The 14,168-nt window shown below is 46.4% G+C and overlaps 4 protein-coding genes across 4 annotated transcripts; 3 read left to right on the top strand and 1 right to left on the bottom strand.

Annotated features, from left to right (window-relative positions):
* Positions 1–1,075: 1,075 nt before the first annotated feature.
* F4822DRAFT_424502 (uncharacterized protein) lies at positions 1,076–1,894 on the bottom strand (the record flags this gene model as incomplete). Its single annotated transcript, XM_051460160.1, has 2 exons — positions 1,076–1,333; positions 1,385–1,894. 2 exons carry the CDS (start codon positions 1,892–1,894, stop codon positions 1,076–1,078), a joined length of 768 nt encoding a protein of 255 aa, XP_051319810.1.
* Positions 1,895–5,071: 3,177 nt separating this feature from the next.
* Positions 5,072–6,797, top strand: F4822DRAFT_435823 (AFG1-like ATPase-domain-containing protein; the record flags this gene model as incomplete). Its single annotated transcript, XM_051462242.1, has 2 exons — positions 5,072–5,333; positions 5,389–6,797. The coding sequence occupies 2 exons, from the start codon at positions 5,072–5,074 to the stop codon at positions 6,795–6,797; spliced, it is 1,671 nt and encodes a 556-aa protein (XP_051319809.1).
* A 2,620-nt stretch (positions 6,798–9,417) lies between these two features.
* F4822DRAFT_34340 (uncharacterized protein) lies at positions 9,418–11,925 on the top strand. The gene is made up of 2 exons (XM_051455841.1): positions 9,418–9,856; positions 9,936–11,925. The coding sequence occupies exons 1-2, from the start codon at positions 9,516–9,518 to the stop codon at positions 11,728–11,730; spliced, it is 2,136 nt and encodes a 711-aa protein (XP_051319808.1). The 5' UTR covers positions 9,418–9,515; the 3' UTR covers positions 11,731–11,925.
* Positions 11,926–12,424: 499 nt separating this feature from the next.
* Positions 12,425–14,133, top strand: F4822DRAFT_386828 (Zn-dependent exopeptidase). The gene is made up of 2 exons (XM_051456748.1): positions 12,425–12,805; positions 12,882–14,133. Exons 1-2 carry the CDS (start codon positions 12,608–12,610, stop codon positions 13,893–13,895), a joined length of 1,212 nt encoding a protein of 403 aa, XP_051319807.1. The 5' UTR covers positions 12,425–12,607; the 3' UTR covers positions 13,896–14,133.
* Positions 14,134–14,168: the final 35 nt, after the last annotated feature.

The raw sequence follows: 14,168 nt of genomic DNA, 5'->3' as shown, positions 1-14,168 counted from the left end.
CGATTATTCGCAGCTTGCAGATACTATTCCCGGCTCTCTTCCGCATCCGAGATATACATGTACCCTCATACATCCTTCATACATCCGTACCTACATACGTCCTCCAATGGATAGATATTATACATCCTGTACCTCTCGTACATCCCTACTACCCACAGTAGCTAGTTATGTATGCACTTATCTACGTCGATAAAAAAGTACCTATTGTTCGTAATAAGCCCCGATCTACAACTATTATGAGTAAGCCCTGTTCGGAATCCGTTCCATTGGATATTCGATAACACGCCATTTACAACAATTCTCGTATGTTCTACGGGTATAAAGTATCCCAAATAGGAGGCGGCGCGATGTTTGTCGACGGCTTTCGCCCACGTCGTACAGCCCTAACTATAAATAGGTAGAGAGAAAAGGAGTGAAAATCAATGGAGAAAACATCGAAAACAGGTGGGTAATCAATTAGACCGATGGGGAGAGAGCGAGAGAAAGAGAGAGATGAAAATGGATCCCGCAAACAGAGGATCTACAATACATGCAAATAGTGCTGGGATCGATCTCCAACCTTGATTTCTAATGTAATCGGCTCCTCCTATGAGACGTTACGCAGCATGGTAACTTATGCCGCTCTGTTAATGTGTGGCTACACCAAGGTTCATCTTGCTTGCTACTTCTATTATCCACCAGTCCACCCGACTACCCCAGCCTTTTTAAAAGCCTAGAAGCATAATTGTAAGACTGGATCGGAAACCGCCGTTGTCTGAGATGATACAGGTGTATGCGAAGAGAGAGCCGTAAAGCATGGCCATCCAATACCCGAATTGGTCGCACTCGCATCTATCACGATGTACTCGATGGCACGGTTCACAGCCCTGCGCCTCAAGGTGGATAAAGACAGATATGTTTAGTTAATTGAAAAGCGGCACTGAGTCTCCATAAGTTCTACCAACATACAGATTCCATATTCATGCGCTTTGAATGCGCCGCGACCGTTGGTCATTCATCAGTTCTATAGCAAGCCCTTCGGATTTCCGCTTCCCCGCGGAGGTACTCCCGCGGACAATCACGATCCCACCTTTTCTTACAAAAAGTCCTCGTCGCCATAATCGCTCAAAGGACTAACGGGTCGCACCGGCTTTCTATATGCCGACGACGACAATGGACTGTTACGGAAAGTTGGCTTTCGCCCCATAGCACCGCCGCGTAGTGGCAACGGACCTTCCGCGTCTTGGGCTGCGAGGTAGGCATCCAACTCTATATCCGACGGCATAGGTCCTGCTCGTGTTGGTGGAAGGACACTGGATTTTCCGCGCGTGGTGATCGCAGTCCCCGGTAATGTCTATTTGTTGTCAATTAGTACCACATCAATTACAATATTGGGTCGCCTTACCAGCCCTGCATCTCCATCCATCCAAAAGCTACCGGAAGATCCCGGGTTTTTTGGCTTCTTAATACCAAAAGCCCTGGGCATCATCCTGTGAAAATAGGGTGTCACTGCTAACAGACAGGTTGGTATCCAAAGGGTCATGGAAGCTTCCATAGCTTCTGTCGCTAAATGGAATGTTGTGTCCTTGGATTCCGGTGGTGCTGTGACATAGTTGACTGCGAATAATACGATCCATGCGATTGTGATCAAAACCTCAGGCACTACAGTAAATATCGACCAGCGATGTCTCAAGAGCATCGCCAAGATGCTCCAGAATATCGATGTTGCAGCTGCGCAGCTCGAAAGGATGGTCAACCAGAAAGAAGGAGACGAGGATGTGCTGATATAAAGTATAATTAAAAGGATAGCAGCGATACACTGGGAAGTACGGATAATTGCGATGAGGGAGTTGCTATCATAGCCAGATGGCTTGTCCTTGCCGTCGACTCGGGGGGTATCAATGGTCCAAGCCATATTTCGAGGGCTTTTAAACCATCCCTCTGAGCTGCATATTCCACAGCATCTTCTTCTCTTTTTCTTCGGGGTAGGTGCCGAACGTCCAAGGTGGAAATGGTCCATTGTAGATGTCGAATGTCTCAAAGTCGATCGGTTCTTGCTGGTTGGGTTGCTTCGAGAGCGCGACGCCTCAATGTTGCCGGCAATTGGCTATTGAGATAACAATTAGGATACCAGATTTTCTTTTTCGGGAAGTCCATGTCTGCGTGCAAGTGTGTTATGTGCTTTGGTCATTAGTTTTTGGATTGCAAACTGCGACAACGTGCTGTAGAAAGTAACGGTGACACAAGCGTTCGATTCATTCTGTTACCAGTAGACAGTACTAAGGAAAAGAAAGAAATTACAGTTAGTAGCTGTGAATCAGCTTGATAAACATATGGGTGTTCATTAGGAAATTAGGATTAAGTTCTCACTGATTTGAGTATTTAGTCGTAATTTCATCGCAACTTGACTTCACGATACAATCACGTTCTAACAGGAGGTTAAGGATGCTACAACGATAACTCACTCCCAGTAATACTAGCGTATACCTGTCTCATAGCAATACATATTTTACACTTTAAGTCGACTCAATTACTTAGTCACCTTAGGTAAATGATTTGTATCAAAATCCATATGGGGAACACCAGGACACAGGAAGGAGTGAAGAATCACGATCTACTTGCTGCCATTCTAATCTATATCGAATAGCATCTCATGAGTCCCTTTTTTCAACACTCACTCAGTTATTACTGTATAAACCTTTATTGATGTCGTTTTCCAACTATTCAAGCTCATTATGAAATGAATTTCCGTTCATCAGATGAAGCGCTGTGCCACAATACTTATACGGCATGATACTACGTTCCGCAGCTACACAATGACAACGCGGTAATCCATCCAGCCCAAGCCGGGCGAAGCTTATCGCACCAAGTATTTATAACGTTTTCTCCTTGGATTTACGGCAGAGCCGATAGGTCCGATCAGAAAGTCGTTTAAGAGGCACGAGTACCTAGGTTGTATAAGTCACCACAAGTCTAGTGAACGATACTACTTGCCTAGGTACATCTTAATGATTGCTGGCAAACATTTACTAACGCCTGAATAGGAGTTCGCTCTAAGCACGATATTTATGCCTGGGGAGCCTCGGTCAGAAAGCTGAACATCGGATCACTAGTCTCTGATAGTCGATGCGGACCTTGGCGATTACAATGACTTACAACGGCACAGATAACTTCGTTCCCGTTGCGATTGAGCTTGCAGTATTGAATCATTTAGTTATTCGCTTGTATTCGTGGCTCCAGAAATCTGTTTGCCGCATGTAAGGGCAACTACGACCGATCAGTAACACAATCATAGTGTTACGAACTACTGAAACAGGCTTTCGGTATTGTAACACCAATTGGAAGCTTTCTACTATTCGTCCAAACTTCCCGGGTGTCCTTGTATTCATAGAGGGTTCGTGGCCTCACTTATCAGATCCATTTCAGGGGGTATCCTTACTAATAAATAGCTCATTAAATGCTATATACAGTAAAATGAATATATCGCTAGCGTTTCTAGAAATGTTGGCTACAACTCAGCGTAACATCAATACCCCATAAACCACTTACCATCATATGCTTAATGCAACCAGTCGTTGAGTTGTCTGTCACTCGTGACAAGATCAAATGCTTCTTTCATAGGACGGTCACTCACCTACTTACAGCGCTTCTTATGGTATTGGATATCTTCATGAACACTAGACTCGGCAGTCTATGTGAGTACAATTATGTACCAACCCTTATTCTCTACCCCCCTCGTTGTGTGACAACGGTGACAGCAAATCATGATAAGGCCGTGGGTGAACTGTCCCTTTATCAGACAAACGGCACTACTATAAGTAGAAGTTCGGCGCCGAGGAAATGTAGTATATGGGAAGAACACAGAATATAGGTATCATTGTGGGTGAGGATCGGGTTGTAAGTAAGGTGATCGATATGATACACTCGCTAAAGTTACCCGGGTACGCAGGCACGTAATGCATCTCCTATGACATTCCATTCTCCGCCAGAGCAAAATCAATGCTCTCGTTCATGTAGGCTCCCGATGGAGAGAAGTCGCCGTCGGTGGCTAGGCTCGGGGAAGGGGTTACATCACGAAACGCATCGGCCTCCCAACCGCTGTAGGAGAGGGCCTCAGTCCGAGATACTGTCCACATAGGTGTATATTGCTTTATTCCTCTGTAAATTCAGTTTTAAAGAATTCGCCCAGGGAAGGTACCTGAACGAAAAACTTTTCATATACGATAGGCTGAGGGACAAATTCTGTCAATATAGCCAACCCCGCACTCCGAACGCCACTCAGTCCTGAGCTATCGATGTTCGCTCTCATATCTAGATTCCGTGACTCAACATATCTTATCACTAATCATTGATTATTAATCCTATGCCATCTCATACTCTTAGCGATACACGGCTTTATGTTAACGATAAGCGGCATGGTTCCGAGACGTTGGGCATTTATCCGTGAAGCGATGCTAGCAGGTTTGTCATCGCCACCTAAGCCAATGTTTCTTATCGAGTCAATATTGACGTAAGAGGCGTTAAGCCATACGGATCCGAGGATTAGGAGGAAGAGGTTGGTAACACCGACATCGAGACAGAGATGTTGAAGATGATAAAATTTTAAATTCATGTGAGAGAAAGACAGCTACAAATGTATTCACTTATACAAAATACCGCGGCAGTTTAAGAATGACCGTACTAGAGCGAATTTAGATAACCGATCCCACTTTTGATAGCGACGAACCTCGGTTAAGCGGCAGATTTACTGGAAGGAATACGTTTTGTAAGTGCACAGATTTAGGGATATAGGAATAAACTATAAGTTTCTTTCGGTCATTAGCGGCAGTTTTAAGTTTAGCAAACGTTTCTGACGCCATTCTGCGTAGGGAAATTGACTCTTCTTACCCTTAATCCCTTAATTCCTCAAAGAAAACAAAAAAGGAAGCAATTGGTATTGTCGCCATCGTGATATTTGCACAATACACGCTTCACAACTGTGCCACCTGTGCTCCGCTGATCTTCTAACAACCCTACCTATAGACTATCCGACCTATGATGCATCAGGACCTTACGATAAACGATTGTTTATGAGAAACTCTTATTACTAAGAATGCGCCGCTGCTCCCCTCGCTCCCCTTACACCCCTCCCGTACGACTACTCTCCGCCCAGACCATCGTGGGACTCGATACAAGACGCCGCATATGTACTCGCTGTATAATATCAACAAGGGCATGTGAGAAGCGACCACGGAATGCGACCAGATCGTTAATAGCGGGTCGAAGGCCCTCCTCTATTGTCCTGACACGACCCGCTCTGCCGCCAAGTAGATTCAGACAATACGCGAGCGTTACGACGGTCGATTCTGAGAAGAGTAAGCCCACCGGTAAAAATATTCACATGTGATTGCTTCTAAACCTATTGGATAGTCCAGGGAACCGATTTATATGGTCCGATCCAAGAGTACGATAAGCGAGTCCGGGAAGGGCGTCTACGAGAGGATAAACACCAACGCGGTATCATACAGAATTTACAGAACCTGCACAATGACCTAGTCCATTACCGAGCGAGACCGGTTGTCCGTCCGAGCCTCGATACCTTAAAACCTACTAAATCTTTATTCTCATGGTTTGGCCCTAAGATAGGCAATAGTGCTATACAAGAGATTCCAAGTGATCTGCCGCGAGGGTTGTACTTATATGGCGACGTTGGGAGTGGGAAGACGATGCTGATGGATCTCTTCTACGATACACTGCCAAGCTCTGTGCGGTCTAAGACGAGAATACATTTCCATAATTTTATGCAGGATGTGCACAAGAGGCTGCATCGGATGAAGATGGCACATGGGAACGATGTAGATGCAGTTCCGTTCGTAGCTGCAGATATCGCAGAACAGGCGAATGTACTGTGCTTCGACGAGTTTCAATGCACCGACGTAGCTGATGCGATGATTCTGCGGAGGCTCCTTGAGTCCCTGATGTCCCACGGGGTCGTTTTAGTCACGACCTCGAACCGTCACCCAGACGAGCTCTACAAGAATGGCATACAGCGGGAGTCGTTCGTTCCGGCGATTCACCTTCTAAAAGCGCGTCTGCATGTCATCAACCTGGACTCGCCTACTGATTACCGCAAGATCCCGAGACCGCCGTCCGGGGTGTACCACACACCGCTTGACAGCCATGCGGCGTCGCATATAGATAAGTGGCTCCGTTTTCTGGGCGACCCAGATAAGCCAGAGCCTCGCCCAGAAATCCAAAAGGTGTGGGGTCGAGATATCCACGTGCCGAGAGTCAGTGGCCGCTGTGCTTGGTTTACGTTTGATGAACTGATCGGCCGTGCGACGGGTGCCGCCGATTATCTCGAGCTGATGCGCTGCTACGACGCGTTTATAATCTCGGACGTGCCCGGTATGACGTTCCGGGAGCGCGACTTGGCGAGACGGTTCATCACGTTCATCGACGCTGTTTACGAGTCTCGTGCCAAGCTCGTCTTAACCACGGCCGTTCCGCTGACCCAGCTATTCATCTCACCTCAGGAACTACGCGAATCCCTGAAAAGGGAAGGCAAGGTCGTAGCTGAAGAGGATGATGAATCTGCTAGTCACGCGATGCAGCACATGCTAGAAGATGTGGATAGTAACATTGACCAGCTGAAAAGTTCCAGTCTCTTCTCCGGCGACGAAGAGCGTTTTGCGTTTGCTCGGGCGCTCTCAAGACTGACTGAGATGTCTAGCCAAGAATGGGTCGAGCGTGGAATGGGACTTGAACAGTCAGGAGGGAAGTCAGAAAGAGACGGCTGGATGAAGGCCCGTAGTCGGCATATGGAAGACAATATGTGACGCAGCGCTGAAATAGAGATTCTTTTACCATTTGGGTATTAGCATAGTCGGCGTTTTGTCCTGGTTCGGTGAATGAGCTGATGACAACATAGAGTGGTGGTAGAAATACTACATATGTACATGTCTTGTGGCTAGTGAGTCAGCTTTATACCAGGAGTTTAGCTAGCTTCCTATAGATACAGCATTGAGGCATATACTGCATCATAAACGACATCATGAGATTTTGGGGATTCGGTCGACTACGCTACTCGGGAATGTTGAACTCATCATGGAAGTTTGCGATTTGTATAACATGGCATTGGGTTAGTTTGCGCGTACAGTAGCACTATAAACCGTCGGTTTAGCGTAGGATTATGACGAAGAGAGTCAAGCAAGATGGCGGTGATCGAAAGCGGCGTGAAGAAGTACCGACGACGACGATCCGTTGGCTCGTGCGACCGTTGGTTGCATCTTAGTAGAAGATTTAAACAACCTCAGCAGCTCAGGTCTCATCGAAAATGCCTAACGTAAGTTTGACTTGGTTACACTGCGTTGTGCTAATTGCGTCGATTTTAGAAGCTACATGTAACCAACTGAATCCATGATTCTGTGTACCTAAGTACACACCTACAAACACTGAATACCTGGGTATATTGTTGGATAAGTTCTATTCCTAAGATCTTGGCATCTATCTAAACATATCTAGTAATAATTAAAATAAGTAGGTGGTATCTATGATATATCCAACGCACGCGACGCGTTGGGGTTCATCATCTAGAACACTTCGATCGGCACGGTCGGGTGAATTCCCGCTGGAAGCTTGACTGATGAACCCGCGTTAGGACATATCTAGGAACCGCTGAGACTAGCTGGGATAAAGGTGGCGTTTGGCATTTTTAGTGGCTTTAGGGGGTTGGCCTAGACTCTATCAACTGTAACTGTCAATGGCTAGGCTTGTTTTTAGCGTCTCGTATACTCGTACACTCCTATACACTACTTAGGCCCTATGTATAGCGCTTACATATCTTTATAAGGCGTAGAATAGGGGGTTCTACAGTACTACCGATGCTGGATTTTAAGCGGGATTTAAAAGCTATATACATATATACTAGGTAGGCTGTGCTATTAATCCACAATTGAGGGCACATCACTATATGAATTGACGGAGAATTTTATTTTGGAGTTCATATCTGGAGTTGTAATTTACAACGTAGGATTCTTGCCGACGCAAGTTTCGATTAGGTATACTAAGCGACGCGAACCCCTGTTGGATCCTTCGAATGAGAGGAATTGGTGGGAATGATACAGTTATTTCATGACTTGCATATGGTTGGTATCATGATGACGAGAAATTCTTGTAATTCCTACGATGTTGTTGTTGATAAGGAAAACGAATAAAGTTCCGTGCCGCCGGATGCCCTACAAATAATTATGTACAAGTCAGATTGACAGATGGATCCCTTAACCGTACGTTTCCTTGACATTAGGCGTCTGACTGGATGTCTTGGACGATGCGTATGTGGGGGTTGGTTCTCTTCAGTGGGCAGAGCCTCATAAGGGAGAATCAACCCCTGCCAAGGATGTGCGGACTATAAATTACACATGTAATGCCTTTTTGAAAATGTACAGATTAAAATGTCGGTCATTGATTCAACTAAATCTTTATAATCCATCAGTAAACTCGATAATGAATCACCTACCTGACGCTTTAATTGCTGCTAGACCTACAGAATGGCAGAGTAACGGCTGACCAACATCGTCACCGAACTGTCTAACTAACTTGAGTGGATATACCCTTCGTTCCAAGGCACATACATATATGTATGTATGTGCAGGGATCATTGCAGCTACCGTTGCACATACATCATACATCCACTGTGCTGTATCAGCATGAATGGTTCATCCGTCAGACCAATCAACTGCATATAAGGGGGTTATCATAGAAGTTTATATAAATTTATTATATGTATATGAACACTGTACTACAAAATACTAATGGAAGGGTTCAAATAACACATTCATGCGACTGTAGTTACAGCAATCTTCAAGGTGTAGAGTATCCACTCTCGGGGCTCCAGGGCTTAATTATTAGCGTCTAAACAATCGCTGCTAGTCCGGCGAATCAGATTGGTTCTCTACTACGTAGGAAAGGGCTCGCCGGGCTTTTGGTAGTTGCTTAAGCGCTCTAAATGCTACCTACACGGTACGTACCACCAGTAGCTCCCGGGGCTTTGGACCAAAGGAGAAGGAATTGGCCAAGACTCTAACCTAGGACGTACCTTCCCATGTCGGCGTTGGTGGGGTGCAATCATTTGCGAGACTGTGAGAGGGCCGCTCCTTTCTTTCTAAGGGTTGATCCAGCCCACCAAATAGGAGATTCCGTCATTCTTTTCAGTGGAGTCCTAGCAGTTCTAACCCTTCCAACCCAGTTTTGCTCATCTCGAGTCCCGGTACCTAGTAAATCACAGTACCCTCCACTCCCTTCAAGTTTGCCTTGGTCCTTGGCTCTTTTTTTTGGCCTGCCAGGTCTTGTCTTCCTTTAATCACTCTTTTCCCTTTTCATTAATTTTTTTTTTCGGCGTCTCTGCGAAGACGTTTGTCTTGCCTACTATAGGACCCAACGTAATGCTGCAGCAACAATTAAATCTGCGAACCATCTCTGGACAAAACTGCGAAGGATAGCCTAACCTACCTGCGCATCGCCGTCATTTTTCTGGGCCCCTTTTTCCCACCCTTAGAATGGGCGCGATCAAGAGCGCTCTTTCCTTGATCCCGTCTATTCGACTCCCGGGATCCAAAGTCGCATACGAGGAGTTACCTTCACATGATATTAGCCATGCTAATTCACCGTTAGCTGAATCGCCTATCATGTCTGACGTCTGGCGCAAGGGAGCGTCAGTTCCACGACGTCGACTAGGTTTTCTATTTCGCACATCACCAAAGAGATTGGTCATCATCACACTCACTTTATTCTTCACATTCATTTTACTTGCAGGTGGAAGTCTTCGTGCACGACGATATTATGCAGAGAAGGCCAAGGAGGAAGAACGAATACCCTACCACTGGGAATTATATCCCAAGTAAGTTACATCGCCTTTAGTCGCTTGTCTTAGAGGTGACACACCTATGACGCCGATAGCTCTAACACGTGTGTTATAGACTAAGTGGTTTCTACAATGGCGTTCGCTCGCTTGTGAATTATACGGACTGGGTTCCGGAACAGCAAGACACATCAAAGACTAAAATTACCATCCACAAAAATATTCCTTTCGACCCGGTTGTCGTAAATCCTTATCCTGACTTCAGCTCCGACGAGTATTTGAAGGACCACCAACCCGTTCAACGATGTTACTTGGACGATAATGAGAAGTACTTAGCACCTGATATCTTCGCCTATCCAGGCATTCCTGCTGGAATGACAGCGCCATACTGGGGATCATACGAGAATATCGGCATCGCTCCGGATCGTTGCTGGGAACGCTTCGGTCGCTTCGGCCCGTACGGTTACAGCTATAACCCCGCCGAAGGAGGGCTTGGACTTTCAAACAAGTCGGCGCATGTAGGAGCCGAGAAGGTTCAGGAAATGTTCACCAAGGTCGATTATCGTGGCGTGAATTGGGGCAAGGCACAGAAAAAGTGCTACGAAAAGAATGAAAAAAGATTTGACACCAACTCGACGCGCGGCGATGGTGCAAGCGACCAGAAGAAACCAATCAAACGCTCAGCTTACGTATTGCGAACCTGGACAGGATATCAGTACACCGATATACAGCTCTTGTCATTGCGGGCCATGGTCAATGAGTTGTCGCTAAAGTCCGGTGGAGAATACGACGTCCACCTACTTGTGCATGTGAAGGATGATAAGCTTCCCATCTGGGCGTCCGAAGAGGTTTACAACCAGACAATAAGAGACAACGTACCGGAAGAGTTTTGGGATATTACAACCTTATGGTCCGAGCAGCAGATGCGAACCTACTATCCTGGCCCGTTCCGTGACGAAGATAACGTGGAGAACCATTCGAAATCCGACATCCACGGCGTCTATCGAAGTGCCCATTTCGCCTTACAATGGTTTGCACAGCAACACCAGGAATACGACTTCTTCTGGAACTGGGAGATGGACCTTCGATACAACGGCCACTATTATGAATTCCACAATGGTATTTCGAACTGGGCAGCCGAGCAACCACGAAAACTGTTATGGGAGAGGAGTTCTCGATTCTGGATACCTGGCATTCACGGTTCCTGGGCTAAGTTCTCACAACTCGTGGAACGAGAGACGGTAGAAAGAAACGAACAACCCGTTTGGGGACCAGTAACATTCCCTACTTCTGGCCTTGGTATGCTCCCGTCGCCCCTGAAAAACACGCCGCCGAAGAAAATCGAGGAAGACGATTATGAGTGGGGTGTGGGTGAAGATGCTGATCTGATTGTGTTTGATCCTCTGTTTGACCCGGCGAAAACTAACTGGGTCTTCCGCAACGATGTTACTGGATACAACACATCGCTTGAGACACCACCGCGCCGAGTAGCCATCATTACTGTTGCTCGACTCTCGCGAGAACTGCTAAACACCATGCACGAAGAGACTTTCCACATGCATCACACTATGTTCCCAGAGATGTGGCCACCATCGGTTGCGCTCCACCACGGGTTCAAAGCTGTTTATGCTCCGCATCCGGTCTTTTTTGATCGCAAGTGGCCGCTAGATATTATGGATAAGACCTTCAATTATCCATCTGCGCCACACGAAAGTCCTTTCGGCTGGGGTGAGCACAATATGCAAGGCGGTAGTTTCTACTACAACGCTGGTTTTAGCGGTGCCCTGTGGCGACGATGGTTAGGTGCCAAGGAGAACGGCGAGGGTGGCAGGAAGACAGAACAATCTCGGTCGGATCGTATGTGTCTACGGGGGATGCTTTATCATCCTATCAAGAGCGAGGCCGTCGAATAGGTTGTTCATGAGGTTATCTGATTTCGGCGTAAGAGGCGTTTAAGGAATAGCCAAAGTATAGGGCATCAGGTGTTATTCGAGAGCATTTAGACATTTGCAGAGGCGGCGTTTTTTCCCTACCATCCATCACACGGCATCACGCAGCATTCGAGAGTCAGAATCGTTTCTTCGCATATGGAATTATGGGGGTTATGATACCCTTTCATTTCTGGACGACATACCTTTATTTCTTCCCCCCGCCCCCTCTTGTTTAAAATAGCAGATACAAGGAAGCCACCAGGATCGCCGAGGAGGTTGGCTATGCTAATGATGGAGAGATTCCGATTGCATAAGATGTGAAGTTGGTCAGCCAACAAAGACACTGTACACAACCTTGTGTATAGTATAATTTAGCTTGAGCACGAAATGTCTAATACCAAGTAATGAATCAACGATCGCATTATGTGTCTGCCGTGTCTATCCAAGTTATGTTACTCATCCCGTCCGTATTCCCGCTCCGAGACATGATTATGTAAGTCATAATATCCTCAACAATTCTTAAGCACGTGCTAGGGCGACACGAAGGGATATCAAATTACGTCATTTCCATTATTGATAACAAAGATGGCCTGTGCTTCCCAGGCAACCAGGAGTGTTACTCCAATTACTCCAAAGCTGATGCAGCTTCCCGAATTGGTCATCAGTCAGCTGTTATCCATTTCAAGCTCCCGGATGACCTGTGATCTTCAACTAACTCACCCCTCAACAACAATAGCAACTTGTTGAAGTTATATACACTTTTATTTCGTTTTCATATTTTAGTACTCTACTTCATCTCAATAACGTTATATCAAACCAGTAGTCTTTTTCGTTCGTTAGTTAAACGTAATTCGCCACGATGAAGGCGTCTCTTCTCGCTCTCCTCCTGCCTGCGGCAGCTAGTGCTCGTTTCATCGAAGCAAACGAAGCTAATCGTATCCTCCCTTACACCGGTGCTCTTGTAGAAGAGGTAGAAGCTCCGGAAAAGTTCCTAATCGAGCTATCTCCTGGTGAGACGGCTTGGGTAACTGAAGAGGAGAAATGGCAACTCCTTCGTGTATGACTCGCTCCCCAGCTTCAATATTATCCAGTTTGGTCAAGACAAGCATGTACTAATATATGCATTTTTATAGGAAGGACAACATTTCATGGACGTCACAGAAAACGGCGACCTCGGCTCGTTGCGTACCGCTTCCAAGGCCACTCCCGTCTTTCCCGAGAAAGTACAACTTCAATCCGAAATCCACCCACTACTAAAGAACCTCTCCAAGGACTTGATAAAGGAACACCTTGAAAAGTTTACGAGCTTCCACACACGATATTACAAGTCCGATTACGGTCGTCAATCGTCCGAGTGGCTGCTATCGAAGGTACAAGAGACAATCAAGGAGGCAGGTGCTGACAAGTACGGCGTCAGAGCCGAACACTTTAAGCACTCATGGGGTCAGAACTCGATTATCGCAACAATTCCCGGCAAGTCGAACTCGACTGTTGTTATTGGTGCTCACCAAGATTCGATTAACCTATGGTTGCCGTCTATCCTTGCGGCTCCTGGCGCTGATGATGACGGAAGTGGTACTGTTACGATCCTCGAGGCCTTCCGCGTCCTTCTCTCTTCGGAGGATGCCATTAATGGCAACGCTGAAAACACGATCGAGTTTCACTGGTACAGCGCTGAGGAGGGCGGTCTTCTTGGTAGCCAGGCCATCTTCTCGGCCTATGAGAAGCAGAGCCGTGATGTGAAGGCTATGCTACAACAAGACATGACGGGTTATGTTCAAGGAACGCTGGACGCTGGCAAACCCGAGAGTGTTGGTGTGATCACTGACTTCGTCGACCCTGGCCTGACTACCTTTATCAAGAAAGTCATCGAGGAGTACTGCGAGATTCCTTGGGTTGAGACCAAGTGCGGCTACGCCTGTTCTGACCACGCGTCTGCCTCCAAGGCCGGATACCCTTCCGCCTTTGTGATAGAGTCAACTTTTGGCGAATCCGACCAGCATATCCACAGCACTGATGATTTGATCAAGTACCTATCCTTCGATCACATGCTTCAGCACGCGCGAATGACCCTTGCGCTTGTCTATGAGCTTGGCTTCACCAACTTTGCGAAGCTGGAGAGCCAAAACCAGATGGGCGAGTTGTAGAGCAATCTTGTTACATTAGGCATAACATTGTACCAGCGATTATTGAGATTAATTATAGTTGATATCGGCACACGAGGAATTATCGAAGTTTATGAAGTGTGTATTGAACGCATTAGGATAGCGATGAGGGAAGTAGATTAAGCCCTTTGATGTATAGGCTGTACGAGTTTTTGATTGGGCAGCGGTTCATAGAAACAAATCTTACAGGTAGAAATTCAATTCTATGGGTATTCCTGCATCATTCGGCGCTTTCATTAACACTAAACGTAAGGG

This window comes from Hypoxylon trugodes (assembly GCF_022578975.1).
Source record: "Hypoxylon trugodes strain CBS 135444 unplaced genomic scaffold F4822scaffold_1, whole genome shotgun sequence".
NCBI lineage: Eukaryota > Fungi > Ascomycota > Sordariomycetes > Xylariales > Hypoxylaceae > Hypoxylon > Hypoxylon trugodes.
The sequence above is the reverse complement of the archived record's forward strand: the minus strand, read 5'-3'. Positions and strand labels throughout refer to the sequence as shown.